Here is a 20,950-nt window from a genome sequence, read left to right on the forward strand (position 1 = left end):
GCCTTTCTTTCTCCAAGGGTCTCCTTTTTGATGTTGACCATGGACCATGGGCTGTGGTTCTTAACCCTTCACAACTTCACACAGATCCCCTACAGGGAACTTTCTAAATCACAATTACTTCTAGGTAGCTGGCATCTGTAAATCTGGCCTAGTGGCACACTTGGCTCTGATTCCCTTATGGTTATTGAGCCAACTATGTCTTGTCATGGCCACTTCTCCAGAACCCTGCATCTGGTTAGGAGCTCATATAACCCCCTCCTTGACTTCTCCATTGTCCTTCCGTATGTCTTCCCTGATTCACAATCTCCACTCAGAACCTTGGATCCCTAACCTCTCTTAGAGATAGTTTTTATTCTGTCATTTTTACCTTGTTCAAGACTTAGTTGGATGCCAGGCCTCTCCTCCCTCTCTTCTCCATCACTTTCTCGGAGAGGCAATTTGTCTTGGATTACTGAAGAGCGGGAGAAAGAAGACGCAATTAGAGATCTACAGGGACCAGGGACAATGTCTGGAAATCATGCTTTTAGGAATTTCCAATCCTTGGGTGACTCAGAGCTCAGAGGGTTCCTCATGACCTAAAGTTCTCCTGTTATCCCTTGGGACAGAGAAGAGAAGACCCCAACAATGAAGGCTTTATTGTCCTACACAGAAAGGAGACACTCAAGATTTAAGGATAAAGGAGTAATGGAAACATTGTGAGCTATGTTACCCTCAAAATTGTCAGATGGCAGGGTAGGCATATATCAAGTGTAAGGAAGAAACTGGGGAATTTCCTGGGGAGAAGGTCTCAAGTCCTAGAAAGATTCCATTTTTTTATAATCAGCCAGGTGCAGTGGCTCACACCTGTAATCACAACACTTTGGGAGGCCAAGGCAGGAGGATTGCTTGAGCCCAGGATTTTGAGACCAGCCTGGGCCACATAGCTAGACCTCATATCTGAAAAAAAAAAAACAAAATTAGCTGGATGTGGTATTGCACACCTGTGGTCCCAGCTACTCAAGAGGCTGAGATGGGAGGAACACTAGAGCCCAGGAAGTTGGGGCTGCAGTGAGCCGAGATTATGCCACTACACTCCAGCCTGGGCAACAACAGATTGAAACTCTGTCTCAAAAAAACATAAATAGAAAAAAAGTGAGAAAACCTCAATATCTTTAAAGATGAGGCTAGAAAACAGGAGAACGTTGTCTTAATTGGGTCAGGGAGGATGAACAGTTCTCAAATAAACATAACAGAGGACACAGGGGCAGCTTGTGTGAACTTCAGGGTCCGAGAGTCAGCAGCATCTCCCTGAGGGTGGGTGGGCTGCTGTGCTGGACGGGGTGGTGTGTGGTGCTGTCTCAGGTCAATGACAGTGATCCTCAGGGCAGGTCACCCAAGCACCAGGAGCGCCAGAAACTAAGACATGAGTTGAGGGCACTGGAGCTAGGAAGGGGGATCCCCGCAGTCCATGGAGAGGAACAGAGCCCCTGAGAATGTGGGCAGTAAAGATAGCACCATTCCCTTCCATCCCCACAGCCTGGACCATCCTGGTTACAAACATTGACTTGAAATTTGTGCCCAGGTATTTGATTTCCTTTTATTCCTTTTCTGACTTGAATATTTGCTATAGAAATTATTTTATTATTAATCTAGATAAGGTTAGTATTGATACAAATCAATAAGCCATATGCAACTACTGCTTAAATTTCTTTCCTTGTTCATAAACCTGTAGTATTTCTTGATTGCCTAGTAAGTAAACTTCGAATTCCTTAGCTTTAAATTCCAGACCATTCAATATCTTCCTCCAGTTGATCTAAGTCAGCTCCTATGTTGCTTCTCACTCTCAGATTTAGCCAAATCTAATTTGTCCTGTTTTGCAGACATGCTTTCAAACTTTTATTCCAGTTCCCATAGCATCCACCCTCTTCAGGGCATGTGCCAGTTTCTCTTGTGATGTCTCTATCTCTTATTTGGAGAACTGGATTGAGATCAAACTGTGTGGGAATAAAAAGTTTTCCAGGCAAGTAAAAAAATTGTAGGACGTCTTTAATGTGTACCAATTTAACAGTATAAATTACGCATTCTTAGGAAAAAGGTCAAGAATGAAACCTTTAGTTTGGTATAGCACCAAAAATAGTCCCTGGCAGAGTAATTGGTTTTGTCATTGCTTAATTAATCTTTGTTTCATCCCTTGTGGATAAAGGGTTAGCAAAACCACTTCTACTTCACTGAAGGCAAACTTGACCCAGGGTTAACTTTCTTGCTCATATTCTGAAAACCTAATAAAGATAGCCTTTTTTGCAGTGTTACTGGGCAAACAGAGGTTAGAAATGACCCATGACTGGTTGACTGGGACTATGTATGGACAACAAATACCTGTGGGGAAGTCATAGTTGTGGTCTTCCTTCAATTGATAACTCTTGTAACTCAGTTTGCTCCTGTAACTCAGCTTGCCCATATGGGGTCCTGAAAGCTGTTACTATGGAGTTGTTACAAGAGACATACACTCCCATAGGCATGTGGTGCTGAGCCAAGGTGGATCCTGCACCCACAGCTAAGTTGTCACTCAGGGCAGGCAGTAGTCAATTTGGTGGACTGCTATGTAGACCACTGCAAGGGCTCCCACTGAAGAGAAGAAGCTGCCCTGTTGCGATTCTGTTTCTTACTCTATGCTCTTCTAAGTAAATCTGATGCCAGTGTTGCTCTGGTTGTCCTGTGAGTCCAAGTTGCCAGTGAAGCCGACATCCAGGTGCTTGTTTTACCATGACCATAAGCCATGAGCTTTGAGAAGACTCATGACATGTCTATTTTGTTAACTACTCTATCCCCACTGCCCAACAAAATGTGTCACACATGGTAGGAGCTCAGTATACACTTATTGAAAAAAATCGACCCTGGAAATCAAAAGGTAGATAATAAATCTAATTACCATTTTTGAAGCTTTCATAAATGTGAATTAAATCGGGGTATTCCTGCAGGTTGACCTCGCTGAACAGTGCTTCCAGAACTGGCAGGCTAAACATCTTCTCCAGTTCACTGAGAACATTGTACACTACTCTCTGTACAGGGACCAGGTTTCTACAAGAATCTTGAGAATCCTTAAAAAATATTGAATAGAGAAAATATAAATACAGACTTCCAAGTTACAGAAGAGCTCTAGAAAGGAATTCTATGGTTACTGTATTCTAATTTCTCTACATAAGTATTTTCATGTGAAGTTCTATAATTTTTACTTATTGGTATAGCCAGTAATGAAAGAAGTAAATCCCTTCTCCTTAAAAATACCCACTGATGAGCCTGATTGCCTCACCCTCATTTACATTAGATGCAAAAAGGGGCAACTTGGAAGGATAAAAGTGGCCTCAAAGTCCTTTAACAGCCTGATCCATATGTTTTTGGGATAGACGTAGCAGGCAATTGATGAATGGCTGTTTTGTTGGCTGGACAACCCCTGCTCTTTCCCCAAGACTGATTTGGCCTGAAGGGCTCAAGGAAACCAGGCGACCATTCTCCCCTTGCTGTGAACTTGGCTACAGAGGAAGCACATTCATAGCCGGAGATGACTCGCTGCTCTGTATCTCCAACAGGGCCTATGGGTGGAATTTACCCATAGTCCAAGACTCCAGAAATGCACAAAAAAAGGAAAGAAAAAGAAAACACATGTGTTGGAGAAAGAATAACAAGCATTTACCTCCAAATTTGTCCTCTCTGGACACCAATTCCTTGTGGGTTTTAATGTTCTCAGATCTAGGTATTTTAAATTGATGTTAACTGGAAGAAAACGCGGTGCCAATTGCTATTTCAAGTAAATCAGTTCATTAAAATTATTTTTAAGTTCTAGTTTATGTTATAGTGTATGAATTCTACAAAACACTGTACATTTATGGAGAACACCTGTTTCTATTCCAGTTTCTCCAGTACCATTCACTCCAACTCCAGAGGGCACCATGGAACACCATTCCCTCAGCTGGAAGCAGGACCATCTCCGGTGACCTCTGCTTCTCCCCTCCTTTTCTACTTTACAGGAACACTTACAGAAATACTTGAAAAAGTTCCCCACTCATAGGAAACCTGTCAGTTAGCAAGTTGTACCCTGAAGTTTTGGTCTAGGATATCAAAGCATAACTTACTTTGGGGCTGGCTTACCAGATTGTGACATAATAAACTTTACTCACGTCAAACATTTTATTTGTGATGAGTTCACGGTCACGGAGGCCCTCAAGGAATGGAAATGTCTTTTTTATTGCATTTGAAATCTCCACCTTATGTCTTTTGAAGTGCTTGAATACAGCGTCACAGAGAAGTCCCTCATCTACATCCTGGTCTTCTGTGAACATCCTAGGGAAAAAGGACACCATGTGAAAATGGTCGTCAAGATTCTGAGATGTTTGTGGAGATTGTAAGACTTTACATATAAAGGACAAGCTACAAAGAACGAACACATATAAAATAGGTGATACTCAGTAGAGGCCAGAATACATGGAATTTAAGCAACAAAAAAGATGTAATAGAAGAAATGGAGGTTGTGAAAAACTAATATAGAGGACTGAAAAAGTTCTGCCTAAACTGAACAAAGCCATTGTAAAGATACCTTCACCTAACCATATATGAAATATTTTTGAAATAAAAATTAAATTCCTACAGAATCTAGATGGAATAAGCAGGTCATCCACAGAGAAATGAAAAACAATGGAATAAAAATAAAATCTAACCTTGAAAATGCATCTTAATTAACAACTGAGAGAAAACAAACCTGAGAAAGATAAAAATAAGATGTCCTTGTTTAATCTGTAGCTGTTAAGAAATATAATCTTGTATCATATCATTAATTTATTAATAATACAATGCAGTTTAATAATAATAATGATACCACATTATTGAGAATTTCATGAGAATATCAATGATATCTCCTAGAATGTCTGATTCTACTTTCTGTTAATATAAATATATCTGTATTATTGTTATATATGGTGAACAATTTTAGGCATCTGAATTTCAGAAATTGCTGTTGTTTCCTGTGAAAGTAATTTTAAAGTTGAATCTCTAATTCTAGTTCTTAGTTGATTACTTTATTGCTCTGATAATGTTTTAGTCAACGTCTCAGTATTCCTTAATATTATGAAAACTTATGAGCCCTTCCTTCCCAACCAGAAGAAAATTACTGGCACTTTCCAGTATCTAACATGAGGCAGGAAACAATAATGTTACATTTTTGTTTTGAATTTCTGTAAAAAAAGTTTCTGGTTAAAGATCACTAAAATAATAACAAAGGAATTAGATTCACAATGACAAAAAGAATGGCAGAGAACAATAAGCAGATAAGAGATTTCAAATAAAATCTTGAAGGTGAAAAGTGGTCAGAAAAGTGCTAGTTGCAATAGTAGGTAGGGGATGGATGCTTTCAGAGGTTAGAAATCATGGTGCCCTACAGAATTTGTAAGAAACAATGGAGATTTGAAGGGAGATACAGAGCCAAAAACTGATGTGTTATTTGAGAAATGAACAGAACAGTGTATGCCCTGCCTGTCAACCCACATGCTGACCACACGCAGCCAGGTAGCCTCTCAGGGGCAACCAATGCTGTCATTTTTTCCATCATATGTTGATACTGCCTGCTACTGGATTTCGTACAAATGGAATAAAAGATATATATGCTTTTGTATCTGCCTTCTTTTGCTTATCATTTGTGTTGATGTGTTGAACAGTACTTTGTTCATTTTTGTTGTTGAGTGGTATTCTATTGTGTGAATCTATCACAATCTGCTTATTCAATTTTCAGTTCATGGTCATCGGAGTTGATTCCATTTTGAGATTACTAGAAATAAAATTGCTGCTCTTGTACAAGTCTTTTCGTGGCAAGATGTTTTCACTTCTCTTGGGTAAATATGTAGGAGTGGAATTGCTGGGTCATTGTGTAAGAGTACTGTTAATCATTTGAGAACCTGTCAAACTGTTTTTCAAAGACTATCAGAGAGAGCCTTTCTAGTTTTAGCCATTCCAGTGTGTGTGATGTGATATCTCATTTTAGTTTTAATTCGTATTTCTTTAATGATAAAATGATGTCAAGCACATTTTCATGTGCTAATTGGCAATTTTTTTTTTTTGTAAAGTGTCTGTTCAAGTCTTTGGCTCATTTACATTATTCAGTTTTATTTACTGATGGGTAGGAGTTTTTAAAATATATTACGGATAGAAGTGTTTTGTCTGATGTATATATTGTGAATATTTTCACCCAGTCTGTAGCTTCTCTTTCATTTTCTTAATCATGTCTTTTGATGGGAAGAAATCTAATTTTGACAAAGTCCAATTTATTATTTTTTCTTTTATGATTAATGACTTTAGTGTACTAAGAAATACTTGCCTACTCAAAGGTCATGAAAACATTCAAAAAACAATTTACAATATAAGCATGGGTTTATATATGTACTTTCCATGCTATACCATTGATATATTTGTCTACCCTTATGCTGATAAGAATTTGCCTTAAATATCATGGCTTAACAAAAGTCTTGAAGTCAATTAGAAAAGATTGTCTTGGATTTTCTAGATTCTTTGCTTTTGTACATATCTTCTCAAATCAATTTGTCAATTTCTACAAGAAAAGACTTCAGGATTTTTTTTGGATTTGAATTGAAGCTACAGATAAATTTGAGGAAGCTGACAACAATACTGAGCTTCCAATCTGTTAACATTGTATATCTCTCCATTTACTTAGATGTCTTTAATTTTACCCAGCAGTGCTTATAGTTTTTAGAAGTCATGTACATCTTTCATTAAATGTACTCTTCTCCAAAAACCTATTGAAATAAAAAATTAAATTAAATTTATAAAATAATAAATTTATTCCTAGTTATTTTATTGTTTTGGTATCACTTTAAATGATAATGCTTTTCAAATTCCTCTTTTACTGTTATATGAAAATATAATTGGTTTGAAATGTATTAACCATGAATTTATGGCATTACTAAATTCATGTATTATTTCTAGTAAATTATTTATAGATTTCCTTTGTATTTTAAAGAAAATATCTATATCATCAACAAATAGACTGATTTACTGTTTCTTTCCAAACAATTATTTTCTTTTTTTGGTCTTATTTCACTGGTTAGGAGTTTGAATACAATGTTGAAGAGAAGTGGTGAGAGTGGACTTCCTTGCCTTATTTCCAATTTCAGGGACGAAGCACTTAGCAGCACCATTAAGTGTGATGTTTACTATACCTTTATACATATTCCTGCTTCCTTCTTTCCTTCCTTCCTTCTTTCCTTTCTAAAAGATTTGAAAATAACTACTGATTGAGTGAAATCAGACCTTATAAAACTTTATGTAACACTGAAAATAAAAATAAAAAGCAGACATAGTTTGCATTTTTAGAGAGATAAAACAAGGAAAACAATGAGTTGTAAAAGATAAAACAGGAAGTCCTAGCCCAAGCAGTCAGACAAAAGAAAGAAATAAAGGGCATCCTAATCGGTAAAAAGGAAGTCAAACTGTCACTGTTCACCAATGATATGATTGTATCCTAGGATACAGATCTGATAAATGAATTTAGTAAAGTTTCAGGATACAAAATCATCAGTAGCACTGCTATACACCAACAATGATCAAGCTGAAAATAAAATAAAATCCCTTTTACAACAGCTGCAAAAAAAAAAAAAAAAAAAAGCAAAACAACAACAACAACATCAACGACAAAAAAACAAAACACCTTAGGATATACCTAACCAAGGAGGTGAAAGATCTCTGTGAGGAGAACTACAAAACACTGCTGAAAGAAATCACAGATGACACAAACAAATGGAACCACATTCCATGCTCATGGATGGGTAGAATCAATATTGTGAAAATGATCATACTGCCCAAAAGCAATCTACAGATTCAATGGAATTCCCATCAAAATATCACCATCATTATTCTCAGAACTAGAAAAAGAACTCTAAAATTCATATAGAATCAAAAAAGGGCCCACATTGCCAAAGTAAGACTAAGCAAAAATTCCAGAATCTATAAATAACTTAAACAAATCAGCAAGAAAAAAATTCAGATAATCTTATCAAAAAGTGGGCAAAGGATATGAATAGACAATTCTCAAAAGAAGATATGCAAATGGCCAAGAAATACATGAAAAAATTCTCAACATCACTAATTATCAGGGAAATGTAAGTCAAAACCACAATGCGATACCACCTTACTCCTGCAAGAAAAAACATAATTAAAAAACAAAAACGTGATAGATGTTGGTGTGGATGTGGCGAAAAGGGAACACTTTACACTGCAGGTGGGAATGTAAACTATTGCAACTGCTATGGAAAACAGTATGAAGATTCCTTAAAGAACTATCATTTGATCCAGCAATCCCACTACTGGGTCTCTACCTAGAGGAAAATAAGTCATGATATGAAAAAGACATTCGTACACACATGTTTATAGCAGCACAATTAGCAATTGAGAAAATGTGGAACAAGCCTAAATGCCCACCAACCAAAGAATGGATAAAGAAAATGTTATATATAAATATATATATATATAAATATATATATATATCACATATATACATACATACCATGGAGTACTCCTCAGTCATAAAAAGGAATGCAATAACGGCGTTCTCAGCATCCTGGATGGAGTTGGAGACCATTATTCTAAGTGAAGTAACTTAGGAATGGAACCAAGAATCATTATCTTCTCACTTATCAGTGGGAGCTAAGCTATGAGAATGCAAAGGCATAAGAATGATATAATGGACCTTGGGGATTCAGAGGAAAGGGTGGGAGGGGAGTGAGAGATAAAAGAATACACACTGAGTTCAGTGTACACTGCTTGGGTGATGGATGCACCAAAATCTCAGAAATCACCACTAATGAATTTATCCATGTAACCAAAACCACCTGTTCTCCCCAAAAACTATTGAAATAAAATAAAGATAAAATGGAAAAAGTATGAAAAATTATTTAAACAGAATGTAAAGGAAAAATGATATTGAAAGGCAATATTAATAATATTGAAAAAGAATCATCAATATTGATGATATCAATGTTGATTGGAATCGAAGAGAATCCAACTAAGGACACAACTAGGACAAAATGACACAAAAAATGTCAAAATCGAAAATCAGCAAGTTATGGTATGCAATTGTCAATAAAACAAAAAAGCAAGACTGTTCCCATTTAACGTCAAATCAAAATTCAAGAAACAAGTCATGAGACAAATGTTTTACAGACATTGAAAAACAATTCACCTCCAGTTTTTGACTCTTTACATAAAAAATGGACAAAGTATACAGGCTCTGGATAAATTAATAAGAATGATTTAATATTTAATCTTATGACTTAAAAACAGAGAACACGGCTGGGCATGGTGCCTCATCCTGGTACTCCCAGCACTTCAGGAGGCTGAGGTGGGTGGATCACGAGGTCAGGAGTTCGAGACCAGCCTTACCAACATAGTGAAACCCCATCTCACTAAAAACACAAAAATTAGCCAGGCGTGGTGGTGCATGCCTGTAATCCCAGCTTCTCGGGAGGCTGAGGCAGGAGAATTGCTTGAACCTGGGAGGCAGAGGAGGCAGTGAGCCAAGATCGCATCTCTGTACTCCAGCCTGGGTGACAGAGCGAGACTCTGTCCCAAACAACAACAACAACAACAACAACAAAAACAGGAAAACACATATTTCTCAATATCCTTGAAATATATATCAATATTCAGCATAATCTTAGCCACAAAAGAAGTCTCAAAAAGTTATAATCACTAGAGGTGAAACAGACTTCATAAAGAAAATAAATTACTTAAGATTTTAGAAAACAAAAGAAAACACACTGTGTTGGATCAAAGACGAAATAAAACTTGTAGTTAGAGGTTATTTAGAATCAAGAAGAAAGAGAAAACTAATGACAATGAGATTGAAAGAAACAAAAAAAAGCTCAACTTTAGAAAGTCTCTATAATTTTATATCAATAAGTAAAAGAGAAAACATATTTAAACATATTCACGAATGGGTTTAAAAGGGAATTTGATAAGTCCTAGCAGCTATTATTTTTTAAATTAAAACTCTTTATGAAATAAAAACTAACACAACATGAAGTCTCTAAAATCAGCAAATGTTATGGTAAACATTAATGGTGAAGTCATTTAAATAGAAAACAATATGGGGATGTCTACCATTACCACCATCTTTTACATATATATGTGTGTGTGTGTATACACATATACATATGTGTTCACATATACATATTTTAGAAGCTTTAGCTAATGCAATAGGATATGAAAATAAAATAATTGATAGAAATACTAAAATAGTGTACAATATGTTCTATAATTATATATGTAGGAAACCTAGAGACCTAATAAAATTCATAAGAACTAGAAAAAAAATTTACTGAGGAGTATATATTAGTCTGTTTTCACACTGCTATAAAGAACTGCTCGAGACTGGGTAATTTATAAAGGAAAGAGGTTTAATTGACTTAGTTCAGTGTGGTTGGATAGGCCGCAAGAAACTTACAATCATGGTGGAAGGGGAAGGGGAAACAAGGCACCTTCTTCACAAGGCAACAGGAAGGAGAAGTGCCAGGTGAAGGCGGAAGAGCCCCTTATACCATCAGATCTCATGAGAACTTACTCATTATCATGAGAATAGAATGGGCGAAATTACCCCATGATTCAATTACCTCCACCTAGTCTCTCCCTTGACACCTGGAGATTATGGGGATTACAATTCAAGATGAGATTTTGGGTGGGGACACAGCCAAACCATATGAGAGTATGAATAGAAAATAGATATATAAAACTTATAGTTTTTATTTGGAATGACATACATTGAAAAAAACACTCAGACTCAATAGCAAATACAAATGTATATATTTATAAACATCTGAAAGGTATGAGACCTATATGAAGAAAACTATAAAAATCTTATTGAAGAAAATTAAATAAGATCTAAATAAACAGAGATTATGAAAGGCCTCCAATTACAAAAAAGGTAGTAATTTTAAAACATCCATTATTCTGAAATTATTATGTAAGTATGGTGCACTTGCAACCCAGAACCCCATTAAAACTGGATAAAATATTCCTGCATTAGTTTGCTAAGGATAATGGCCTGCAACTCCATCCATGTCCCTGCAAAGGACATGATCTCATTCCTTTTTTATAGCTGCATAGTATTTCATAGTGTATATGTACCATATTTTCTTCCTCTAGTCTATCACTGATGGCCATTTAGGTTGACTCCATGTCTTTGCTATTGTGAATAGTGCTGACTACATGTCCTCACTTATAAGTGGGAGCTAAATGATGAGAACACATGGACACATGAGGAGGAACAACACACACTTGGGTTTGTCGGAGGGCGGGGGCTGGAAGGAGGGAGAGGATCAGGAAGAAGAGCTAGTGAATGCTGGTCTTAACACCTGTGTGATGGAATGAATCACACAGCGAATCACCATGGCACACTTTTGCCTATGTAGAACATCTGCACATCCTGCACATGTACCCCCGAACTTAAATAAAAGTTGGAAAAAAACCTGAATCAAATAATGTAAATATTTAAATGACAGAACAAATATCTGAGTCAGACAAGAAAAATTTGAGAAGAGAGTAGTTAAAGGAAGATTTCTCTTAATAGGTTAAAATGTTTTTTAAAAGCAATACAGATATAAAAGAGTATAGAAAAGCATTTTCAATATATATGACAAAGGATTAATATATCTGATATTAATGGGCAAAGACTACAGTCTATTAATAAAAAGCAACAAATAGTCCCTCCAAAATGGACCTGAACAGGCAGCTTAAATATGAGGAAATGAAAATGTCTAATAAAGATGTGAATACATAAAAATTAAAACATCAATGAGAAACTATTGCTCACCCATTAGACTGGCAAACAGAATTTCATTAGCGACACTGTGTCACACGGGAGAAGATTCAGAGAAACAGACACTTACTCATCCCTGGTGTGAGCATGAATTACTATAGCCTTTTCAGAAAAGATTTGGCAACATCTACTAAATTTTAAGATTTACTACAGACTGACCCAGCAGATCCACTTTTGGAATCTATCCTATAGAAATAAAAAGACAACATCCATCTTATAAAAACAAGAACTGCAGAACTTTCAATGCTCCCAATTTCTTCAAGAGTGAAAGACAGATCCTTACACTGTTCAAAGGGTCTGAAATGATATATCCTTTGCTCCTCTCCTTTTGCTCATGTCTGTTGGGCCACACTCACCTCTGCTGTTTCTTGACTACACCAGAGATTCTCCACCATTAGGGACTTGATACTGGCTATTTTCTCTGCTTAGCACAGACACATATATCTATGTAGTGAACTAACTCCCTTGTCTCGTTTAGATCCTTGCTTCACTATCACCTTCTCAATGAGGTCTGCTTTGACCAACCTATCTAAAAATCACAATCACAATCCCCCTAGCATGCCCCCATACTCCCAAGCCCCTAATCTGCCTCTATTTCTTTTTCTCATGCCCTCACTACTCCCTAATATGCCAAATGAATTACTTATTTACTTATTGTTTATCATATTCTTTATTGTCTCTTTTCTCCTCAAAAATATATATGCCATGAGGGCAGAGGTTTTGTCTGTTTTGTCCACTGATTTTTCTTGAGTATCTGATATATACAAGGTGTTCCATAAGTATTTGTTGACTAGATGCTCATAAATGCAAAATTTTTGTTGAAGCATTTGTTTTTACCAGGAAAAATCCTTCAACAATAACATATACTACTAAACCTGAAAACAACCTAATTGTCTATTCAGCTGACTGGTTAAGTACATTACTGTAAATATACACTGTTGAACTATTACATAGCTATTTAATTCTAGTAATTTGGATAGATGGTCTTAGTTTTGTTGTTCAATGAAAACATCATGTTTAGATCAATATATTATGATTACGTTTTTATATAAATTAAAAAAGTCTTTCATTTGTATATAAAATGCAGAATAAATGTTAGGGAAAACATGCAACCACTACACCCCAGGTGTTAACACTGGCTTAGTGGGCAGTTTCAGAGTTCTAACCAGGTCCCTTCAGATCTTTCTTTTACCATTTTTTAGGTAATATCCAAGAATAGAAATAATACAGTAAACAGAATAAGACTTTTGAGTAAGTATATTTAATAACCCCATAACTTATTATAAGTTATAATAATAATATTAATATTGAATAAGTTATGAATAACATTCAACCAACTAGGAAACTTAGAAATTTAAAAGTTGAGTTTGTAAATTCAAAAATAAAGGTAGGCAAAATAATAAAACATTTAAAAATAAAGTGAACAAACAGAATGCAAGACTTGTAGGCTGAAAATGGCAAAATGTTGCTGAGAGAAATTAACGATCAAAATAAATAGAGATGCCCATGTTCATGGATTGAAAGACTCAATATGTTTAACATGGCAATTCTCTCCAAACTGATCTAGAGACTCAATATGATTCCTATCAAAATCCCAAATGGCCTTTTGTAGAAATTGAGAAGCTGATCCTAAAATTTACATGGAATTGCAAAGAACCCAGAATATCCAAAACAGTCTTGAAAAAGAAGAAAAAAGTTGGAAGACTTATACTTTGTGATTTCAACACTTCTTATAAAGCTGCATGAATCAAGACAGTACTGGCATAAATATATATAAAGATCAATACAACAGAACTGAGAATGCTGAAATAAATCCTTAGGTTTTTGGTCAATTGATTTTCCACAAAAGTGCCAAGGCAATTAAATGAGGAAAAGATAGTCTTTTCAATCAAATAGTACTAGTACAACTGGATAGACACATGCAAAATATGAAATTAGACCCTTACCTCACACCATATGCATAAATCAACTCAAAATGGATCATGGATCTAAATGTAAAAGCAGGGATGGCTTTATGGACATGCATCCTGTGCAGTCACAAAAGACTCTGTGCTTAGTTTAGTGTCTGCTTTCACTGTTTTGAAATCCTTAATAATTTTTGAACAAGGATTCCCCCCGCCATTTTCATTTTTCACTGGGTTCCCCAAATTATGCAGTAGTCTTGTAAAACAGCAAAAATGATAAGACTTTTGGAAGAAAACACAGGCAAAAATCTTTGTGACTTTAGGTAAGACAAAGAATTAGCTACAACAAAAGTATAATCCTTAAAAGAATAAATAAGTTAAAATTTAACAAAATTTAAATCTTTTGTGCCTCAAATATACCATAAAGAGAAAGAAAAGATTAGTCACAGTCTGAGAGAAAACATTAGCCAATCATATTTTTAATAAACTACTTGTATTCAGATATGTAAAGAATTCTGACAACTCAATATGAAGACAAGCCAATTAAAAATGGACAAATGATTTGAATAGATATTTCTCCAAAAGACATGTGAAAAATAAAAACATGTGAAAAGATGTTCAGTATCATTAGTTATTAGAGAAAAGCAAAATCAAACCACAACAAAATACCAAAACACATCCACTGGAATGACTACAAAGACAGAAAATAACAAGTTTTAGCAAAGATGTGGAAAAACTGGAACCTTATACATTGCTGTAAAATGGTCTTTTGGAAACAATGTAAGACAGATTTTTAAAAAGTGATACATAATGCTACTATAGAACCCAATAATTTCACTCCTAAATATCTACCTAGAAATGAAAATGTATATCCACACAAAGGCTTGTATGCAAATACTCAAGACAGCATTATTCATAATAGTCAAAAAATAAAAACAATCCAAATTTCCATTGACTGGCAAATGAAAAAAATACCATTGATAGAGCCATATAAAGGAATACAACTCATCAATAAAAAGGAATGAAATATAAATACATGCTAAAACATGGATGAACTTCAAAAATATTACATTCAATGAAATAACCCAGATGTAAAAGACCATATATGATCCATTTACATGAAATGTCCAGGAAAGGGAAAACTACAGAGATAGAAAGTATATTGGTGGTTGCCTAGGGCTGAAGAATAGGAGCAGGAATTGATCCCAAATAGTCATGAAGAAGCTTTTAAGGGTAGTGAAAATATTCTACACTTGGATTGTGATGACGGTTGCAGAACTCTGTAATTCCGTTAAAAATCATTGAGATACACACTTAAAATGGGAGAATTTTACAGTATATAAATTATACCTCATTAAAGCTGTTAAAAAATAAAGTTGGGTGTGCAGAATAGACTCAGTTGAAGAGTAACTTAGTGAGTCACATATTTCTTTCTGGAATATAGCTGGGGGGAAAGATATGGAAAATGTGAAGAAAGAAGGTTTTTCTTTTGCATAAGATGTTTCAACATTCTGCCAAAGGGAATTCCAGAAGAGAATAGAAAGAATGAGAATAGGGAAACCAAATTTAAAAAAAGTTTTCCAGAGCTGAAACTAGAACCTTAGATTTTAAAGGTACATCCAGGATGGGATGTCACTAAGATGGCAGAATAGGAGGTTTCTGGCTTTAGTCTCTCTCCCAGAAAGACTCATTAGCAACTATCCATAGACAAGGATGCCTTTGTGAAAATTTCAGAACCCAAGAGAGGCTGAACTACCTCCCTTGGACCACAAAACCTGAGAAAAACCACATTAGAAGGGTAAGAGGAATGGTTTCACTTTCCTCCCCAGGAGGAAAGTGCTCCTCCCCCAGGCTGGCACAGTGCCACACCAAGGTTTTCCCTGAGCCTAAGGTTTCTCTAGTGGGGAGCCTAAGGTTTCTCTAGTGGGGAGCCTAAGGAGGACACCCAGCTTCCCTGGCATTCTGGGCTGCTTCTTAGGAGGCCCAATTCTGTCTTGCCTCATGGGAAACAAACGGGCAATCAGTGGGACTGGACCACCTGGGTTTGATTAGAAATGAAGAAGTGAGGGCAGGGCTCACAGTGGCCAATGCATAGATCATCATGCTGGTACTGTGCTCCTGACATCAGCACCCTATCAGAGAGCTCAGCCAGCAGCTCTGTCCACCTGCAGAGGCAACCTGGTGGCCCTATTTGTCCAGGCAGCATGGTCAGCAGTTCTAACTAGCTTGGGTGCCTAGCCAGCAGCCCAGTCCATCTAAGGTGTTTAGGTTTCTGTCTTGCCTAACCAGGGAACCCCCCAAAGAGATTCTGCCCAGCCTCAAATCCTAGCATATGTCTTTTTCCAGGCAGGTAATCAAGCCAGCCACCCTGTCTAACTACAGAGTATGGTCTCTAGCCCTGCTATGGTCTCTAGCCCTGCTAACAAATTGAGACCCTGCCCAGGTGCAAAGCCCAGCCAATGACCTGCATGGGCAGGAAACCAAGCCAATGACCTCTCTCAATGGTGGGCACAGCTTTGGGGCCCCAAGCAACCAGAGATCCCAGCCTGTGGCCATGCCCAGGCCGGGAGTAGAACCAGTCACCCTGTCCAAATGTAGAACATAGCCTGTGGTCCTACCCGATCACACAGCCCAGCCAGTGACACTTCTGAACTGTCGGGCACAACTTGCAGCCTTGCCTGACCAGGGATTCCAGAAATTTCTGCTACCTGACTGACGAGCCCAGCTTGCAGCAAGGACCTAAAGGTGGGGCATATTCTGTGGTCCCACTGAACCTGGGCACCTGGTAGCAACTCTGATAAACTTTGAAGCACAGCAAGTGGCCCTATTCTGGAGAATAACTAATACAGTGGCACCACCCAACTGTGGAACACAGCCTTCAACTCTGCCTAATCACAGAGCCCAGCCTGTGATCACACCTAGCAGTAGGTTAAGGCCTTGTCCCATCTTAGAGCCTGGCCATTAGCTGCTGCCCAGCAAAAGGGTCCAGTCAAAACATCCAAACAACCATAGAGACCAGTAGTGGCCTTATCCAATCTCAGAGCACAGGCAATGATCTGGCCCAGCAAGAGATCTCAACAGAAAGCTCTGCCTGTCCATGTATGCTACCAGCTGACCTGTCCAGAACTCCAGGCTGGACTGACTAGTGAAGGGCTTTCCCTGCCAAAACAAACTTATAAAGCCTGGAAGAGGTTATTGTTTCCTCAAATGTGCAGACACCAATGATAGGATGCAAGGATCATAAAGAATCAGGAAAAAATAATACCACTAAAATAAACTAACATGCTCTAATAACTGACTCTAAAGAAATAATGATCTATGAACTTACTGACAAAGAATTCAGAATAATTCTCTTTAAAAAGTTCAGTGAACTATAAGTAAACACTGATAGACAACTCAACAAAATTAGAAAACAATATATAAACAAAGTTATAATGCCAGAAAGGAACAGGAACCATTTTTTAAAAGCCAGAAATCCTAGATCTGAAAAATACAATGACTGGATGGAAAAATTTAATAGAGAGCTTTAACAGCTGACTCATTCAAGCAGAAGAAAGACTAAATGAACTCAAAGATAGGTCATTTGATATTATTTACTCAGAGGAGCAAAAATAGCAAAGAATAAAAATGAGTTTAAAAAAAACCTATGGGATTTATTGGACACCATCAAGTAAAACAACATGCAAATTATGGGAATTACTGAAGGAGAAGAGAGAGAGAAAATGAACAGAAAGTACATTTAGAGAAGTAATGGCTGGAAACGTCCCACATTTGGGGAGAGAAATGAACATCCAGATTCATTGGGCCCAAAGGTGTCCAAACAGATTGAACAAGAAAATTTGACATCAAAATATTATAATTAAATTATCAAAAGATAAAGACAGAATATTTTGAAAGCAGCAAGGAAAGTATAACTCATTATGTATAACAGAGCCCTCATAAGACTAGCAGTGAATTTCTCAGCAGAAATGTCCTCTCAGCCCAGGAGAGATTAGGGTGATATATTCAAAATGCTGAAAGAATAGAAACTCTACTGACCAAGAATGTTACACCTGGTAAAGCTGTCCTTCAGAAGCGAGATAAAAACCTTCCCAAACAAGCAAAAGCTGAAGGAGTCCAACATCATTAGACCTGTCTTACAAGAAGTGCTAGAGGGAGTTCTTCAAGCTGAAATGAGATGGTACTAATTCACAACATAACAATATATAAATATACAAAACTTCACCAGTAAAGGTAAATATATAGTGAAAGTCAGAAATCTCTAATATTATAATGATTGTGCATAAGTCATTTTCAATTCTGGTATAAAAGTTAAAAAACAAACTATTAAAAATAATTATATCTATAGCAATTAATATAGTTGGCTCCATGTCACCACCCAAATCTCATGTTGAATTGCAATCCCCAGTGTTGGAGGAGGGCCCTGGTGGGAGGAATTGGATTATAGGGGTGGATTTTCCCCTTGCTGTTCTTGTGACAGTGCGTCAGTTCTTATGAGATCTAGTTTAAAAGTGTGTAGCACTTCTCCCTTCACTCTCTTTCTCTCCTGCAGCCATGTGAAGATGTGCTTGCTTCCCCTTCGCCCTTCCACCATGATTGTAAGTTTTCTGAGGCCTCCCCAGCCATGCCTCCTGTAGAGTCTGTGGAACTATGAGTCAACTAAACCTCTTTTCTTTATAAATTACACAGCCTCAGGTAGTTCTATTTTTTTTTTTTTTTTTTGAGGCAGAGTCTTGCTTTTGCTCTGTCAACCAGGCTGAAGTGCAATGGTGCTATCCTGGCTCACTGGCTGCTGGGTTTAAGTGATTCTCCTGCCTCAGCCTCCCAAGTAGCTGGGACTACAGGCACATGCCACCACACCTGGCTAATTATTGTATTTTTAGTAGGGACAGGGTTTCATTATGTTGATCAGGTTGGTCTCAAACTCCTGACCTCAGGTGATCCACCCACCTTGGCCTCCCAAAGTGCTGGGATTAGAGGCGTGAGCCACTGCACCTGGCCTCAGGTAGTTCTTTAAAGCAGTGTGAGAATGCACTAATACAGTAATTTGTTATTGGAGACAAAATATAAAAAATACGTAAATTGTAACATCAATTGACTGAAATGTGAGGGAGGGGAGAAGTAAAAGTATAGAGTTCTGCATGTGATTGAAGTTGTTGGCTTAAAATAGGATGGTATAGCTATAAAATATCTTATGTAAGCCTCATAGTAACCACTAAGTAGAAACCTGTAGTAGATAAACAAGATTAAGCGAAAGGAATCAAAGTAGATCGTTTCAAAAGTGATTAAATCACAAAGGAGGGCAACGAGAAAAAAAGAAAGAAAAAAGATACTACAAAGCTGTCAGAACACAATTAACAAAGTGGCAATAGTAAGTTCTTACCTATCAATAAATGGATTAAATTATCTAATCAAAAGAAATAGAGTGACTGAATGGATTAAAAAAAAACGCCACAAGATCAAACAATCTGCTGCATATTAGAGTCTCATTTTAGGCCAGGTGCAGTGGCTCACACATGTAATCCCAGCACTTCGGGAGGCCCAGGCGGATGATCACTTGAGGTCGGGAGCTCAAGACGAGCCTGGCCAACATAGTGAAACCCCGTCTCTACCCAAAATATAAAAATTAATTGGGTGTTGTGGCAGGTACCTGTAATCCCAGCTACTTGGGAGGCTGAGGCAGGAGAATCGCTTGAACCTGGGAGGCAGTGTTTGCAGTAAGCCAAGAGAGCACCACTGCACTCCAACCTGGGTGACAGAGTGAGACCCTGCCAAAGGAAAAAAAGAGAGAGAGAGAGAGAGACAGACAGACAGACTTGTTTTAGCCCTAAGAACACAAGTAGGCTGAAGGTGAAGGTATGAAAAAAGATATTCCATGCAGAAAGTGACCAAAAGAAAGCAGAGGTGAATATATTTATACCAAATGAAATATACGTTAAGTAAAAAATGGCCACAAGAGATAGAGAAGATCAATATATAAAGATAAAGGTGACAGTTCATCAAAGGGATACAACAACTGTAAATATTTTTGCATACAGCACTGGAACTTCTAAATAACTAAAGCAAATACTAACAGAACTGAAAAAAGAAAGAAACAGCAATACAATGTTAGTAGGAGACTTTAATACTCTACCCTCAATAATCATAGATCAATCAGACAGAAAAATATAGGGAAACATTGATCTTGAACCAGACTTTAGATCAAATAGACCTAATGAACATATACAGGACATTTCATTCAACAGCAGCAGAATACACATTCTGCTTCAGTGTACATGAAACATTCTCCAGTAAAAAAAAAATCATGTGTTAGGCCACAAAAGAAGTCTTAACAAATTCAAAAGTGAAATCATATCAAGTGTCTTTCCTGGCCACAATAATATGAAACTAGAAATCCATAATAGGAGGAAATTTGAAGAATTTATAACTTCTGTACAGAATATATAAATAATGTAAGGTGTTAAACAACACATTCCTGAATAACCAATAGGTCAAAGAAGAAGCCAAAAAGGTAACTTATAAATATCTTGAGGCAAACAAAAATGAAAACACAACATAGCAAAACTATGGAATGCAGTAAGAGCAGTTCTAAGAGGCAAGTTTATAGCTATAAATGCTTTCATTAGGAAAAATATCGTAAATCATTTAACTTTACAGTTGATGAAGAAAGATAAGGTAAACCCAAAGTTAGCAGCAGAAGGGAGAAAATAATGTAGATTAGAGCAGAAATAAATAGGGAATAGGAAAACAATAGAAAAGATAAACAAAACTCAGAATTGGTTCTTTGAAAAGATAAACAAAATTAGCAAATCTTTCACTAAACTAACCAAGTTAAAAAAGAGACAAGACTCAAATAAACTTATAAATGACAGAGGAAACATTACAACTGATAACATGATAATACAAAGAATCATGAGACTACTGTGAACAATTATACATCAACAAATCGGATAACCTAGAAGAAATAGACAAATTCCTAGAAATACACACTCTATCAAAACTGAATCCTGAAAAAACAGATAATCTAAACAGATCAATAATGAGTAAAAAGATTGAAAAAGTAAACAACTTTCCATTAAAGAAAAACCAGTTGGCTATGCTAGTGAATTCTACCAAACATTTAAGAAGAAACTAATACCAATCCTTCTAAAACTCTTCCAAAAAACATTAAGAGCAAGGAACACTTCCAAACTCA

At 36.7% G+C, this 20,950-nt stretch overlaps 1 protein-coding gene across 10 annotated transcripts in view; it reads right to left on the reverse strand.

The window, feature by feature from the left end:
- SP100 (SP100 nuclear antigen) overlaps nt 1–20,950 on the reverse strand; it is a 133,334-nt gene that overhangs the window by 97,575 nt on the left and 14,809 nt on the right. For 8 of the 10 annotated variants that reach the window (XM_050751086.1, XM_050751085.1, XM_050751082.1 and 5 more), the window contains 3 exons: nt 4,155–4,317; nt 2,909–3,077; nt 368–451 (listed from right to left, as the gene is read on the reverse strand). In XM_050751086.1, coding sequence (XP_050607043.1) covers nt 368–451; nt 2,909–3,077; nt 4,155–4,317 — 416 coding nt within the window. Of the gene's footprint in view, nt 1–367; nt 452–2,908; nt 3,078–4,154; nt 4,318–8,542; nt 8,597–20,950 lie in introns of all 10 variants that reach the window. The other 2 variants (XM_050751091.1, XM_050751090.1) reach the window with 1 other exon arrangement.

The sequence above is a fragment of the Macaca thibetana genome, chromosome 12 (genome assembly GCF_024542745.1).
Source record: "Macaca thibetana thibetana isolate TM-01 chromosome 12, ASM2454274v1, whole genome shotgun sequence".
Taxonomy (NCBI): Eukaryota; Metazoa; Chordata; class Mammalia; order Primates; family Cercopithecidae; genus Macaca; species Macaca thibetana.